This window comes from Passer domesticus, chromosome 5, assembly GCF_036417665.1.
Source record: "Passer domesticus isolate bPasDom1 chromosome 5, bPasDom1.hap1, whole genome shotgun sequence".
NCBI classification, from domain to species: Eukaryota; Metazoa; Chordata; class Aves; order Passeriformes; family Passeridae; genus Passer; species Passer domesticus.
The window spans coordinates 45,507,083-45,521,207 of record NC_087478.1 but is presented as its reverse complement, the minus strand read 5'-3'; the positions used below and the strand labels follow the sequence as shown (position 1 = coordinate 45,521,207).

At 38.5% G+C, this 14,125-nt stretch overlaps 1 protein-coding gene across 5 annotated transcripts in view; it reads right to left on the bottom strand.

Moving 5' to 3' along the window:
- CNOT4 (CCR4-NOT transcription complex subunit 4) overlaps positions 1–14,125 on the bottom strand; it is a 76,610-nt gene that overhangs the window by 37,373 nt on the left and 25,112 nt on the right. For all 5 annotated transcript variants that reach the window (XM_064419876.1, XM_064419877.1, XM_064419879.1 and 2 more), the window contains one exon: positions 5,683–5,926. In XM_064419876.1, the coding sequence (XP_064275946.1) occupies positions 5,683–5,856 (174 nt within the window). In that variant the 5' untranslated portion in view covers positions 5,857–5,926. Of the gene's footprint in view, positions 1–5,682; positions 5,927–14,125 lie in introns of those variants that run through there.

The window sequence follows — 14,125 nt, the reverse complement described above, 5'->3', positions numbered from 1 at the left end:
TTGTGTTTACACACATCTATATATGAGGACTTCTGAGATGCAGAAAATTTTACACTTAATGAGCTTCTCAAAATCCGTATTAGTCAATCATATAAACTAAAGAATAAAAATGTTGGGTTTTTACAGGAAAGAAAGACTACTCAGGGCAAAAGTGAGTTATCTCAGTTATCAGGGAGTTCAGGCAGGAATGGGAAGGAAAGCGCACCAGTGTAACAGATATAGTTCCAAAAATACAGCTTGCTCTACATCAAGTGATGTCCTATCCACAATCCCATCCACAATCCATTCCTTCAAAGGTTAATTACAACTCCACATCCCATAATATGCAAGGCAAAACTTGCAAGAGTGCTGCTCTCTGGTACCGTGCAAGAAATGCATTAATGATTTTCAGTAGGTTCAATAAGGCTCCCGAAGGTCCAAGGAAACTACAGCAAACAGTGTCAAAATTCATCAGCTTCTTTCTTGCCAAGTTCAGCCACATTCAGAGCATATTCTCAAGTGAGTAGCAAATCAGACAGGATATTTCTTCTCTGTACAGCTGTTTGCTGCTGGAGGTCCTGAACATGAATCAGGAAACATCCTGGGTAGTTCAAGCGTAATCCTGAACAGAACATTTATATGTCCAAACAGTAGTTTGTATTTCTAGAGGAAAGCATAAAAACTCCTAGTAGGAACACAACTAGACAGCAGCTTCAGAATTGGGGAAAGGGAAATGTCTCCATCTCAGCAGAAAGTTTGAGACTAGCAGAACAGGAAGTTCAATATTAAGTAACAGCAGCAATTGGTGTGCCACCATGGATAACCACACTTGTTTGAGCAACAGAATCTTCTGAAGTTCTCACTAGATACTGTAGAGTTGTATTAAATACGTGTTTTGTATGTGCATCATGCATATGACATGCTTATAATGCTTCCAAGGAACAGAAATAGTCTGATATGCTGACTTGTAGGACCTAAAAATGAATCTGCACACATCTCTTGAATCCCAAGAACAACCCAAACACAACTGAGATTTTCCTAGCTATGTATCATGTGTGGCATGATAACAAATTAGGAGATATTGCATATTTAAAGAGCATGGAAGGAAAATAAGCACAGCATCAACACTTCAGAAATTAATTCTAAAAAATATAGTATTAGATACCATTTTCCTTTCAAATAAAGGACAAAAATCAGTCTACAGATAGAGAAATTATTTCATTTTCAGAGTCATTGCTTCCCACAGTGCTGAAGTTCATGAACTTGGATGATGGTGCAACTATAAACAGGTGCATGCACTGCAGACTGCTGCAACAAGTCTCTGAAAGCCAAGCAAGGTGGATTGACAGCTGGTGTACTTCACAGCACCATTTGGCACATTGTTTATGCTGTCTAACCCTACAAATCAGAAGTAGAGAGAGGACTATACATATCAGCAGCTCTCAGGTCTTGCAACGACTAAAGTGGAAATGCTACTGACATGCCTACATCTTATTTTTTTAAAAAAATATACTTGCTTAGCATACTGTCTCTAATGCCTTAGCTGACAAAGGATTTGAGATTCAAACAAAGTAGCTACCTCTAGTGGTATCAGCATTGATGTACTTTCAGATGCAAGACATGAGGAGATATCAACATCATTGATTCACTGACTAAGTTCAGCTGATACCTTTCACTTAAATTATACCAACGCTTTTCAGAAAAAAACATCGAGGTTCCCCAAACAAGTGTGCCATCATGGAATATGACCAAATTTTCTCAACACTAAGTGCAAGGTAGTCCCTACAAGAAACATCACCAAAAGTTTCAATGTCTTTTTCTTTTTTAGAGAAACAAATCTTGGTTTCTCTAATCAGAGATGGCCCTTGATGAATTCCCAGTCTTCCTGACAAATTTTGTCTTGTTATTTCAGTTTTGTTTCCTTTCAGACATTTTTCCCCCATTTCCCAATTGTTGAAAGCTGATCTGTGATTTATCAAGCACTTTGCTTTTGTCATTCCCAGGTAGGTCACATTCCTTCCACAGAATGGATGCACCAACATTTCCCACTTGTCTTGCTACCAAGTAGGTCCTGAAACAAGAAATACAAAGGAAGTCAGTAAGGTTTATGCACAGTATGCACCATTATACTTACATATTTAAAACCAGCAATTTCCTATCTATTTCAAAATATCAATTGTTGCACCAAATGACTCAGTTGTGGGATTAAAAGCATAAGAGGAAACACTGATATTTGGAGACTGTGCATTAAGACTAAGTGTTCCTTTTACACAGAAGCAGTAGGAGAAACATGGACAAAGCAAGTTAATTTCTTGATAATACATCTAGCAGTATGCCATTCCCTCCATCTCTAACAAAAGGTGCTAGATCTCTCACAGGAGAGATAAAGATCACTCAGTCAAGGAACTGGAGAAGAAGCCAAAGCCACACCACAGGAACAACTTTGCTCGTTGGTGGAAGAGCAAAGTACTTAAGAAGCATGAACAAGCTAGGCTTTTCTGTTGCTGGATTTAAAAAGTACAGCCACTGACACTAAGGGCTGACAGTAGCATGTTGTAATTAAGCAATTCAGACAGTATGTATTATTCACATGGCAAACAGGACCTAGACTGCTGAATTTTACAGAAAGGATAATAGAAATATCCCTGCAAAGAAAAATCACCGGCATTACAATCAGAACCAGCAAGTCTGCTGACATGCAAACCAGCTTCTGGCTACAGAAATCTGTTCTGAAGACAGCATATTTTCATGCTATTTTATCTAGTTAGCAGCTATTTTACTCACAGTTAAGAAATCAATTAACTGGAAAAAACCAGGAAACCTTGCTTAGTATCTTACAACTGGCTACACCGACAATTCTGAAGGGCATCAGGAACCCAAAGCCAGACAGTTCCATTTTTTTTGAAGTAGGTATTTTTGGTGTTAATGAATTAAATAGAAACAATTTCTATTTCTCTAGAAATAAGACTATTTTCCATTTCTATTTCAGAAGATTCAAATGAAGTTTAGAAAATTTTTAACATGTTAATACTAAGACATACCAGTTTCCAATCAGCATTTAAGTTTAATTCACACTAGCATCTTACTAAAGCAAGTGTTTGTGTACTACTATCAGTCACAGGAAGAAACTTAAGGCAGACTAAATCAATTGACTGCAACCACATGAACACATTCTGAATGCACAGATATTAAGCTATGTAACAGTTCAAACATTTAGAAGTACTCTCTCCCAGGCAGAAGAAACCACAAGCTAACATCTTCTCAGTCAGAAGTGAATTAAATAAGCTAATTAAGATAATGGTATATATATGCAATCCACAGTTAAGATCTAATAGCATATGTGCCACCACAGCATTTAGCCAAGCTATTTTATTACAGACTTCTCCAAAATCTCCCCCAATCACTTCAACCAAAACCCCTGGACAGGAACTTGTTCACAGCTCCTCTCCATGGAGTAGCACTCAAATTACTGGGTAAGTCACACTGCATTCAATAACATTGGCATAAATAGCAAATTTATAGTATGTAATTGTAAATAACATACTCATCCTTGTTTTAATATATGTTTATCCACAGTCCATTTCACAGTAAACATCCTGCACTGGTATACTCATCATAACAATATGGCATACCAATCAAAATCATTGTACCTACTATGAACTTTCCTGCTAAAACTTTGCTGCTTTGCCATGTTCTGTGCTTCAGCATTTTAAGTGGTCACAATCAATGTACACCATAGTAGTTACAAATAGGAAAAATGCTCAGATCTTTCCCCAGAAGTCTTACTACACACAGACAGGGACTACTTAGACACATGCAACACAAACACACTTACCTGGTTCCTTTTGTTGAGCACACTTCAAAAGATGGCTTCTTCCATTATTTAATGCTGTAATTCTGTAGCTCAAGATGATTTATTCCCAAGATCCTCGTGTGGTCTGTGCATCACAATGTCTTTATCTATGCCATGGAAGAAACGTCCTCCTCAGCCAGCCTTCTTCATGCCAACCTCTTACAATCCAGCAATACAGCTCCAAATCCACTCAAGAATATCTTGCAGAAAGTACCAACATAATCCTCATCTGTTATGCAAGACGATGTCTCCTTTTTCTCCAGGAGTGGTCAGTATGATTCACTACAATCACAGCACTTACTCGAGGTTTCCTCATGAAACAGTTTTTCTGAGCAAACTGTATCCAATCAGGCAAAATATTTGCACATCCAACCACAGGGCAGAGTATTCCACATTAAAGAGATCAGCATATTTCGAAGAATTCAGATATCCAAAAACAGTGACTAGCACCATGCTTCTGTGATTCTTCAAATACATTTCACAAACGTGGAAAAACAAACAGGTAAAAAGTAGTGTAACAAATCCAGGAAAACGAAGCGACTTAGACAAGGAAATCCCAGAAATCTCATGTTGCATCAGAAGAGTAGAAATCATCTTGTACTCTGGGAAATTACTGTACAGCATGTGTCATCTACAGCAGGTATCCCAAGTGGAAAATGATTTGGCTGATGACATGTGGATCTTCCTTGTAGGACAGGGAGCTCAAATATTGCAGCAAATTTGCAGAATTTTTAAACAAACATGTTACTGTGGGAGAGCCTTCAGGCTTGCAGAGGCATCCAAATACAGGTGAACAGTAGCAGCTCTAGCATAACCAAAGCCCAAAAGAGCAGCAAGAAAATATGACTGGAAGTGCTTAAAAAATACTGTGGCAGTGAATAAAGATAGTGAGACCAAGTAAGATTACTTGGTGTCTGAAAAGGAAGCTGCAACATGAGACAGGAAGACAAGAGAGGCATAAACTAGAGACAGGATCATGATTAAATAGTAGGAGAACAAGAAGACATAAGTAGCTGCAACTACAAGAAGAGAAAGGCCAGGCAAGAAAGTTACAGTCAAAGGAAGTCATTAAAGACAAGATGATACTGAAAAGGAATTTTATTAAACACTGAAGATAAGGAAATAATGAGTTTAAGCAAAACACTAGAAGGAGAAATAAAATAATTCAAAGGAAATAAAGGCAACTTAGTGAAGCTGAGGTTTACAGCTGTGGCCAACTAAATCAGCCAGATTTCAAGACACAAGGAGGTATCAAGGACCACCTTCAACCATTTGGCAACAAGATCAGAATAGTAGAAACAGTCTAGATTTTGAAATGCTTCAAAATTTAACACCATTGGATATCTTTCCAAAGGTTTTTATACATTTAGTATCCACTAAAATATGGATTAAAAGCTCCAGTGCCACAAACAAAACAAGGAGGTGCTCTATAAACTTGCTTCTCAGTCAGATCTGTCAGTTTAGCAGAACCTTAGTTCCCACCATGAGAATGCTGGAATCCTCACTACCCTTCCTGATGCTGGAATCCTCACTATCCTTCCTTTGTTAATGCATTAGCATCCCAACTCAAAGGATTTTTATTTTTAGCAGTTCTCTCAGCATCAGCATGCCTTGGTTCTGATCCACAGCTTCCCCTATCAACCTGGTTCTGAATTTAATAAACCAAGACCAGCTGTTTCATAACAGCTTCAATACATACGCAGACAGAATCTGAAGGATCCAACACCTCACCCTTGATCTAGGCCATGACTAGACGATTGTTTCCCTCAAGGAAAGGGATGTCTTTGGTACCAACACAATACAAAAGCCTTGTGAAATATGCAAGACAAGGCGCTGTTCCAGGGATTTACCTTTCTGCAAGCAGGACAAAGTCCATTCTCATCAGTGCGAATACGATGCCAACAGAAACGACAGATTTGGTACCCACAGGTGCAAGGGAAGAAATTGATGTCATCAATTTCCAGAGGCTCCATGCAAAGAGGGCATTCCACAGGGTCTTCCTTAGCGTCAGGGCTGCGAGACATCTTTCTATGTTCGCAGAGCAGCAAAAGTTTATAATAACTTAATAGACCAAGAAGGTCAGCACTTGAAGGTCTGCAAGAAGGAAATAAAAAGAAAAAATATTATTAAAACTGTTGACAACTTTTCTTTTGTACCTTTTAATAACATTTCCATTTTTCATCACACTTCCTCTCCCCACACGGTTACCTACTAAAACACAAGTTTCTGCTAAATCAACTTGATTGGTTTTTTCCTACTTATGAGCCTCACAAATAATATGAAAGATGGTACTGGTGATGCACCCTCCCCACATGGACAGACAAGTACTTTGGCAGTTCATTGGCCTGTTTGGGTTTCAAAATGTAGATTGTAAAGAAATCGGTGTACGCCATACATTGTTGGATGCTAGGTATGTTAGCCTCCTTTAACTATTGCTTTCTTGAAGTCCTTTACAAATCCAAAGTCAAATCCTTGAATGTGGGACTTAATGTTTACAATCTTTATTCCTTTGCTCAGAGACTTGGAACAATGAGATTTGCAGTAACATTTAGGCCATCCATTCAGACTACCATTTGAATAGGATACAGAATTAAGAAACAAAAACAGGAAAGCTTCTTACTCAGGATTATTTGTTTCTTTTGTCAATCTCATTGTTTTGGTTCACAGACTGACCTGAGATCAGCCTTAGAGCTACTTCATTAGCCATGATTTTTCAGGGACACATTTACCTACATGTGTCAAACTTCCATCCAAGTTAGTTATCCTTTTCATCAGCACCCAATTCACACCAAAGCCAAAATACACACAATGTGGTTGAAAAAAACTCAAGCTGTAATTTGGAGTGCAGCCACAAGAAAATATTTCTGAACCAGAATTTTGAAGAAGGTCAATATTCAAGTTACCATTTTCTTAATTAATTTCCTGAATTCAGCCATTTGAGTATGCTTTTATTCTCAGTTTAGGGATGCAGCACAGGAAATTTACTTTCAGACTCAAAACCAGACACTTGGGAGTCACCACTGAGAAAATTAATTTGGGTGCTTTCTTCTTTCTTATTTCTTCTAAGTGCCACTCTGCATACATGAAATCATATCCAATCTCAATAAGCTGTCTCCATCTGCTGCACGAGACATGCATGTTGATGGAGAAGAAATCAAGGGAAACAGTAGAATTTTTAGGTAGACCTTTGGAAGAAAACTAAAAGGAAAAAATGAACAAAAACTAAAAACCCATTGAAAAATACTGAAAAGACATGATCAGAATTAACAGTTGGATGGTCATACTAGCTCTAATGAACTATACCACTTCTTTAGAAATAAGGGAACTCTAAAGTTTTTAAAATCCAGAATTCTTTTTGTAATCATGTTTTTCCCAAAACATCAGTAATTGAATTATAATTGAACTACACACATAATCTGGAGTCCCTCTCTACTCTCCCAAAAAGTTTCCTGTTTCATTTCTAACCAAAAGCTACTGGACTGTGTACTATCCAATATTTCTCCTGGCTTTTATGAGCAAATCCAGAAACCAATTCTCACTCACCTCTATCTGAAGAAGAGTGATATTTAATTCTGTCCCTGGAAATAAGACAACTGAATGTTGTGAGATCAAACCCTTGCTCACAGATTTCAGCAAGGTCTGATGTTAGCCTTAATAGCATTGATTTGATACTTTCACCACCCCCATAAAAAGAAAAACCAAACAACATATTTTGAGCTTTCTCACCCCATATCATCCTTCATTAATGAGGTCTATCTTAAAAAGCCCAAGAGGTTCCAGCTCAAGCTGAGATCCCCCACCATACAGGGATCATCAAACATCAGTCTGCAATACTCATCCCTGTCTGCACAACACTTCAGGGACAGAAATTCCTCTACAAGCAGCCAGGAAAGAACCCTGAGGAGGAAAAACCACACATGCATGCAATCAAAGCACCAGCCAAATACACAACAGAGAACATACAGCTTTGCAAGGGAATGGCTGCATTGTCACCAGGTTAAACTGCAATCACAGGCTGACACCAGAAGACCAGACTACCTGCAATTCCAACTAGTTTGGTAGGCAGTATATCCTCCAAGCACAAAGTGTACTTCTGGTAAACACCGCCCTCGAGAGAAAAAGGTCCACTGGATGACCACAAAAAAGTAAGGATGAGAGGACAACTATTAGATGCTGTAAGTCTAACTTCTCTGTATAGTATGCACTAGCAATAACACTGTCCTCTTTCTGACCGTCACAATGACTAAAACCAAAAAGTTAAACTTCGATGATAATACAGCAGTTTTCATTTCATTATCTGTGCTTTCACGCATGCTATATTCACAATCATTTTGTGAGTCTCAGAAATAGGTTCTGGAAGTTTACCAGTGTTTTCTACAAAGAACACTAGCAGAATCTGACCAGAAGGGAAAAAAATATTCGCTTGAGAGCTTTGTTTTAAAGAACAAATCCCCACTGGCTGAAAAATGGGAGGGACTGTTAAAAGGCCCTGAAACATCATTAAAGTGGTTATTAAGCAGATAACACACACTTTTACAGTAGCCTGTAAACATTTTGAGTAAGCTTTTCACACTTGTATAGCAGTAAAACCATAACAATATGAAAGTGACTTTAAACCAAAGCATGGGATAAACCCAAAAGATTTTGTTCAGTTTGGCTTTGGATTTAACTTTGTCACAGATCTCCCAACAACAGGTCAGTAAGCACCCAGTACATTCCCTTCTACTTCATACTAATTCCACCACATGCTCAGCAGCTCTGTGCCTACTGAAACACATTTAAGTGGAACTATACTAATACTAGTGAAATGTAGTTAAAAGTGAAATTTCCTCGAAACTTTGACTGCTACAGTAAAATTACTGAACTTACTTAGGAAGTTGTTATTTGGAATCTCCACTAAGAAATGTCATCAATTCATGTGGAAAAAAGCATGACATACTAGCTAGTGCCTCTGGGATATGCAGATGAGCTCCAACAAAACTGCAACATAATTAACATTTATGAGCTGTTTAAGTTAACACTAAGAGTTCAGCAGCTGCTAGCAATAATGTCAATAGCTTGCTTCAGTCAGCAAATGGCCTGTTATTTTACAACAAGGAGTAAGGAGCAGCTGTGTGCTATGTTTCTTGAAACTGAGGAAATATTTATTTACTTGGCCACAGACCATTCAAGCATCCCATTTAGAGATTCTCCACTGAAGTGTGTCTCTATTTCAGAAGGGTTTATATAGCAGGATTTGTGTGTGAAATCTGCATCGGAATGGTGCTTGGTTTTTTTCAAAACTGGAATAACATGCAAAGTAAGGCATCAAAAATGCATTCTGCATATAGTTCATGCACTACCAAGAAACACAGAGTAACTAGTCAGCTCTAAGACTATTCCAAACAATTCCAGATTAACAGCATGGGAAAAGTAATACAGCAATAGCAAAAAACAAAAGGCAGTATTACATGTTCTGCTTGATCCAGAGTATTTTTTCTTTGGGTTCAAGTTCAAAGAAATTAAATTAATCATGTTTCAGGAGAAGAAAAGGAGGAAGATTGTGCACATCTACACATGCTTTACAAGGCACATAGAGTTTGCACATACATTTTCAAAACTCCAATGACTGAAGTCAAACTGGCTCCAACAGTTCCACATCCTGTATACAGGACACTATGCCAAAACATTCACACAGGGATGAAGCAGAAGTTGACAATGTCCAGCAGCTTGCTTTAGGTGTAGTGATTTTGTAAAAGGTAATACCCAAACTACAGAAATATGAAGATGTGTGCTTTATCCCTTCTACTGTACCAAATAATAAGCTCTTTTCCAAACACATAAGGAATGAAAAAAATTGAGACATTTTTATTAACTTTACGTGCTTACTTAGCAGATGACACCTGTGTCTAATCAGCTTCACCCAACAATTGTTACTCCTGACAAAATCCTCTGGACTTTGCAGTTGAGGAAAAAGTGATCCTACTATTTCAGGGTACTCACCTAAACACAACTTAATTTCTAATATACCTAGTGATTTCAGCCCATATAGGATGCAGATGCTTGTTGTCTTGCTCTTTTGCACTTGAAGTGAGCAAGTTTAACTTCCAGCAGTTTATCTTCCCTCTTTAATTTACAAGGGGTCATAAAAAAGGAGGAGAGGAGGCAGGGGAAAAAATTAAGCTTACTGTGCCTTCTTTTTACTGAGCAGTTTGAGACTTGACACACACTCCTCATCTCTCCAAAGCAGACATGAGAACATTTCCATTTGCTAGCAGTTCATTTTAATAAGCACATCCCTTAATAAAGTTTAAGTTCTGCTGCAGGAGGGCAGCTGGCTCCAGGGAATGCAGACACATTCTTCTTTTCACACAATGGACTGAATCCAGCCTTGCTACTTACTTTAAGAAAATACAAGTGCCACAGACAAAAGTTCTCAAAATCTACTTATGAAAAACCTCAGTAAAGAGTCACATCCCAGAAAGTATTTGGAGACTTGAAGGAAAAAAAATCCAGACATGCATTAGCTAATGTTTCACTTAAAGTTCAAACATACCTGACACTTGAAGTGAAACAGGTCGGAGTCTATGCACTGAACCTTTAGTAAGGGCTCATTTAAACTTACGCAAACAGAAACCCATGCTTTTTTTCATGGCCTTGTATCTCTTGGAACTCATCAGCCATGAGAAGTCTCAAAACCTCAGTGTATGTAGATGCTTGCCCACATAATGCTACTGGGAAGGCAGCTCCCCCTGCCAAGACCCCTGCTCCCACTCTGCTGAAGGATCATTCCCTTTCTATGCTTCATCTCCGTGTTGATCCACATACAAGCTGGAGGGAGAAAGACAAGCAGGCTGCAGACAGCAGCAATAATGGGTTATCCCTTCCTTGAATCAGGGGACAATCAGCAGCTCTGTCAGCACAGCACTCTCCTGGCTGGCCAGCTTGGGGGCAATGTTTAAACTGAGGCACATTCAAGACAACCTGCTTCCACTAGTGACTGCTGGAAGGAAAACAACACCCCCCTTCTTCAGACTGCAAGTAAGAAAGGCTATCACTTCATTGCATTGCAGTGACCACTTGAAGCTTCACATGAAAACCTTTCATTGGCACACTACAAAGAAAAGCCCATTTTGACTGATTTAAGCAGACAGAACTGAGGCAGATTTGGTGAGTTAGCAAATAATCCATATGGCAAAAAGTTCACATATGCACATACCAAATCCTTGTAACAGACAAGATTAGATGTTTTCATGAAATCATCCACACAATTCAGGAGAAATCTGTGAAACTTCCACATAATTTTCCATATCTGACATGATACCCTGTATTTGCCTGTCATTTTTTTGAGCCCTACCAAAGACGAGGGGTCCCTTTCTCCCACTAGCCCTTCACTCACATCATAATACAGTGATATTTTACAATCATCTGGTTAGCAACACTGACATATGAGACAGCCAAAGTTTTCAGGAGTACTAAAAAGGGGCTATGCTTTTGTGAGTTTTATGGCTCTGTTACTGACTGGGAACAAAGACACTTCAGTAGCAAGTGTCTGAATTCACTTCAGTAGCAGGCTCCTGAATTCATGCAAGTTAATTTTCCTTTGAGATCATTGAAAAGTTCACTTCCTACTTCTATTTCCTGACTGTGCTGAATATTGAAAACAAAATGTATTTTAAAATGTATTGTACATGATTGTAAAATCACGTCCTGTAATTACAAAGTCCATTTTCCCCCATGTCCTCTTTCTGGGACATTTATTACTCTGTAATCTACAGCTACATTTTGATCACAGGACAAACAACATCTAAGAAAAGTTCAGACGTTGACAAAGTCCCAAATGTTTGGAAAGTATGACCAGGAATCACACAGTCATCTCAGTATTTCTAGAAACACGTTACACTGGCTAGGATTATCCCTAAGTTATTTAGCTCAGAGGTCAAAACTGAAACCTCTAGACATTCCTCTGCTCTGTGTCTCCCTACAGGTGCCTAGGGAGCTAACCCTCATGGTCTCAGACTTCAAATTCTGCCAGCATAAGCAGCTGTACCATCACTTGAACCGAAAGACTAAAACATAACTATCTTTGCATAGTGATATTTAACTACATCAATCCTCCATCTCCTTCATCACACTGCCATACAGAAGCTCGTTTGAGTACTGTGAAACAAGCATCTAGAGGTAGCAACTGCTCAAGCAGCATGTTCAGCAACAGGGCAACACTCAGCCAAAGCAATCGCCTGAAAAGTTTCTACCTAATACCTTTAAGGCAGTTAATAACAAAATTAGTCAGATTACTCCTGCTAAATGAAAAGGGAACTAATCATTCCTTACAAACCCTATGTAAACACAAACTACTTTAAGAGAGTTATGTAGCAAATAAACAGACGGACCACAGACAGAAATTTCTCTCATTTAAGCTGAACAAAGAACTGGTCGTTATTAGCTTATTGTTACAGCACCCAGAACACTGCATAAAGGGCTACAAACTATCAGGGAGAAATGAATGCCAAGAAAGTAAATTATCTGGGTAAATAATACCTTTCTTACAAGTCATGAACAGAAACAAGACATAATTTATTGAGAAAGAAAAAAGGTCAAATAAGATTTTGACAAAATCATCCACAAGCTCATAAAGGTCTGGACCTAATTATACAAGACAACACTATCCCAGCATGTAGATCATCTCGCTCAATGAAATGAAAAGCATAATACTGCCCTCTAATTGCAAAAAATCATTCCCCACATTCACTGACATTTAGTTCTAGGATTCCTTTTCTTCCACTTTCTGCATGCCCCCATTTATTTTCTGTACTTGCAGCACCACTATATATAGATATTATGTGTCTAAAGCAATTGGATAATGAATTAGAAATCGGCTATACAATTATTAGTTTACATATTTTAAGGCTCTGTCACACACAGAGACCATGCAATATCAGTATACATATTCCAGCATAGTTATTTCCTCCTGACAGAGCAGATGTTCAAGCAACAAATGAAGTAAAATAGCTATATCTGTACACATTTGTATATAGCAAATCATATATCACAAATTGTTGTCAAAGGATGTTGCAGAGATGTAATACAAAAAAACCCAAAATCTGTCTGCTCCCGTTAAATATGAAATATGTTCCATTTGAACTATTCTGAATTCCCTGAATCTCTCATTACTGGGAAAAAGGGTACTACTCCATTCCTTGTACCTTCTCCTCAGAGCATGTGCTACCAGTCACTGTCAGAAACATGATCTAGATATGCCAACTTGCCAATCATGCAGCAACCACAGGTGGCTATTAAACAGGTTGTTTGGGGAATGGAGTGTCTTTAAGGTGCTCACATAGCACTCCAGCACAAAACACTCACTTTGCATTTGAGGTGTCTACACATCACTGTGCCACAGTTCAATTTTTCCACAGTGCTGTGTTCTACCTTGTCCCTGCTAAGGTGCTACATACACTTACACATGATCAATAGATCAATTAGAACTTAAACTCCAAAATGCACAAAAATTCAACATGCCACTCCCAGTCACCACATCACCAATAGCCTTCCCCTTTGCACTGCCAGTCAGAATATTCTTCCATCTCCCATGACACAGCTCAGCTCTCTCTGCCTGTCTCCTAGGCAGTCCTCTCACCATCTCCCATTTTCATTTCATCTCCTGGCACCATTCAGGCTATTCACATTTCTGTAGGATGGCTTCACCCAAAGGATGAAAAAAACCCAGCATTTGTTCCAGGCTTCCAGGTATCAGAGTTTTTATCAGTCCATTTCTTTCTTCACAGAAGAGGTGAGAACATGCCATTCTATAACAAAAGTTTGTTGTGTTAGCATGTACTAGATAGCATTCTTAATAATAATGGCAAGTATTCTCAGATCCAATTAGAAAGAACAGCTCAGGTGTGAAGAACTCTACATCCTTTAAAGAGCAATGACCCAGAATTCTTACACACACAGGAAAAATCAGCCCACTTGAGGCTGTAAGACTGTATTTGAATATAAGCTATTTGCATTAACCCTGCCTGCAGCCATCACCTTCTGGATAATTTTCCAGAAGGATTTACTTTTGACCTGTTGCTCCAGCTGCATTAGTTCACACAGACTTAATATTCCAACTGGTCTGATCTGAAAGTCATACCATCACTGAAGAACAATCTGGCACAGAACACCAACAACACAGTATGCTCAGAATGAAGCATTTCTTTTTTTTTTAACTGGCATTCAAGGACAGCTCAGCTTTTACATTATAAAAAACTCCTGATTTGCATTTTCACAGTGCAGAATGAACAAGACCACTGCAGCATCTTTAGA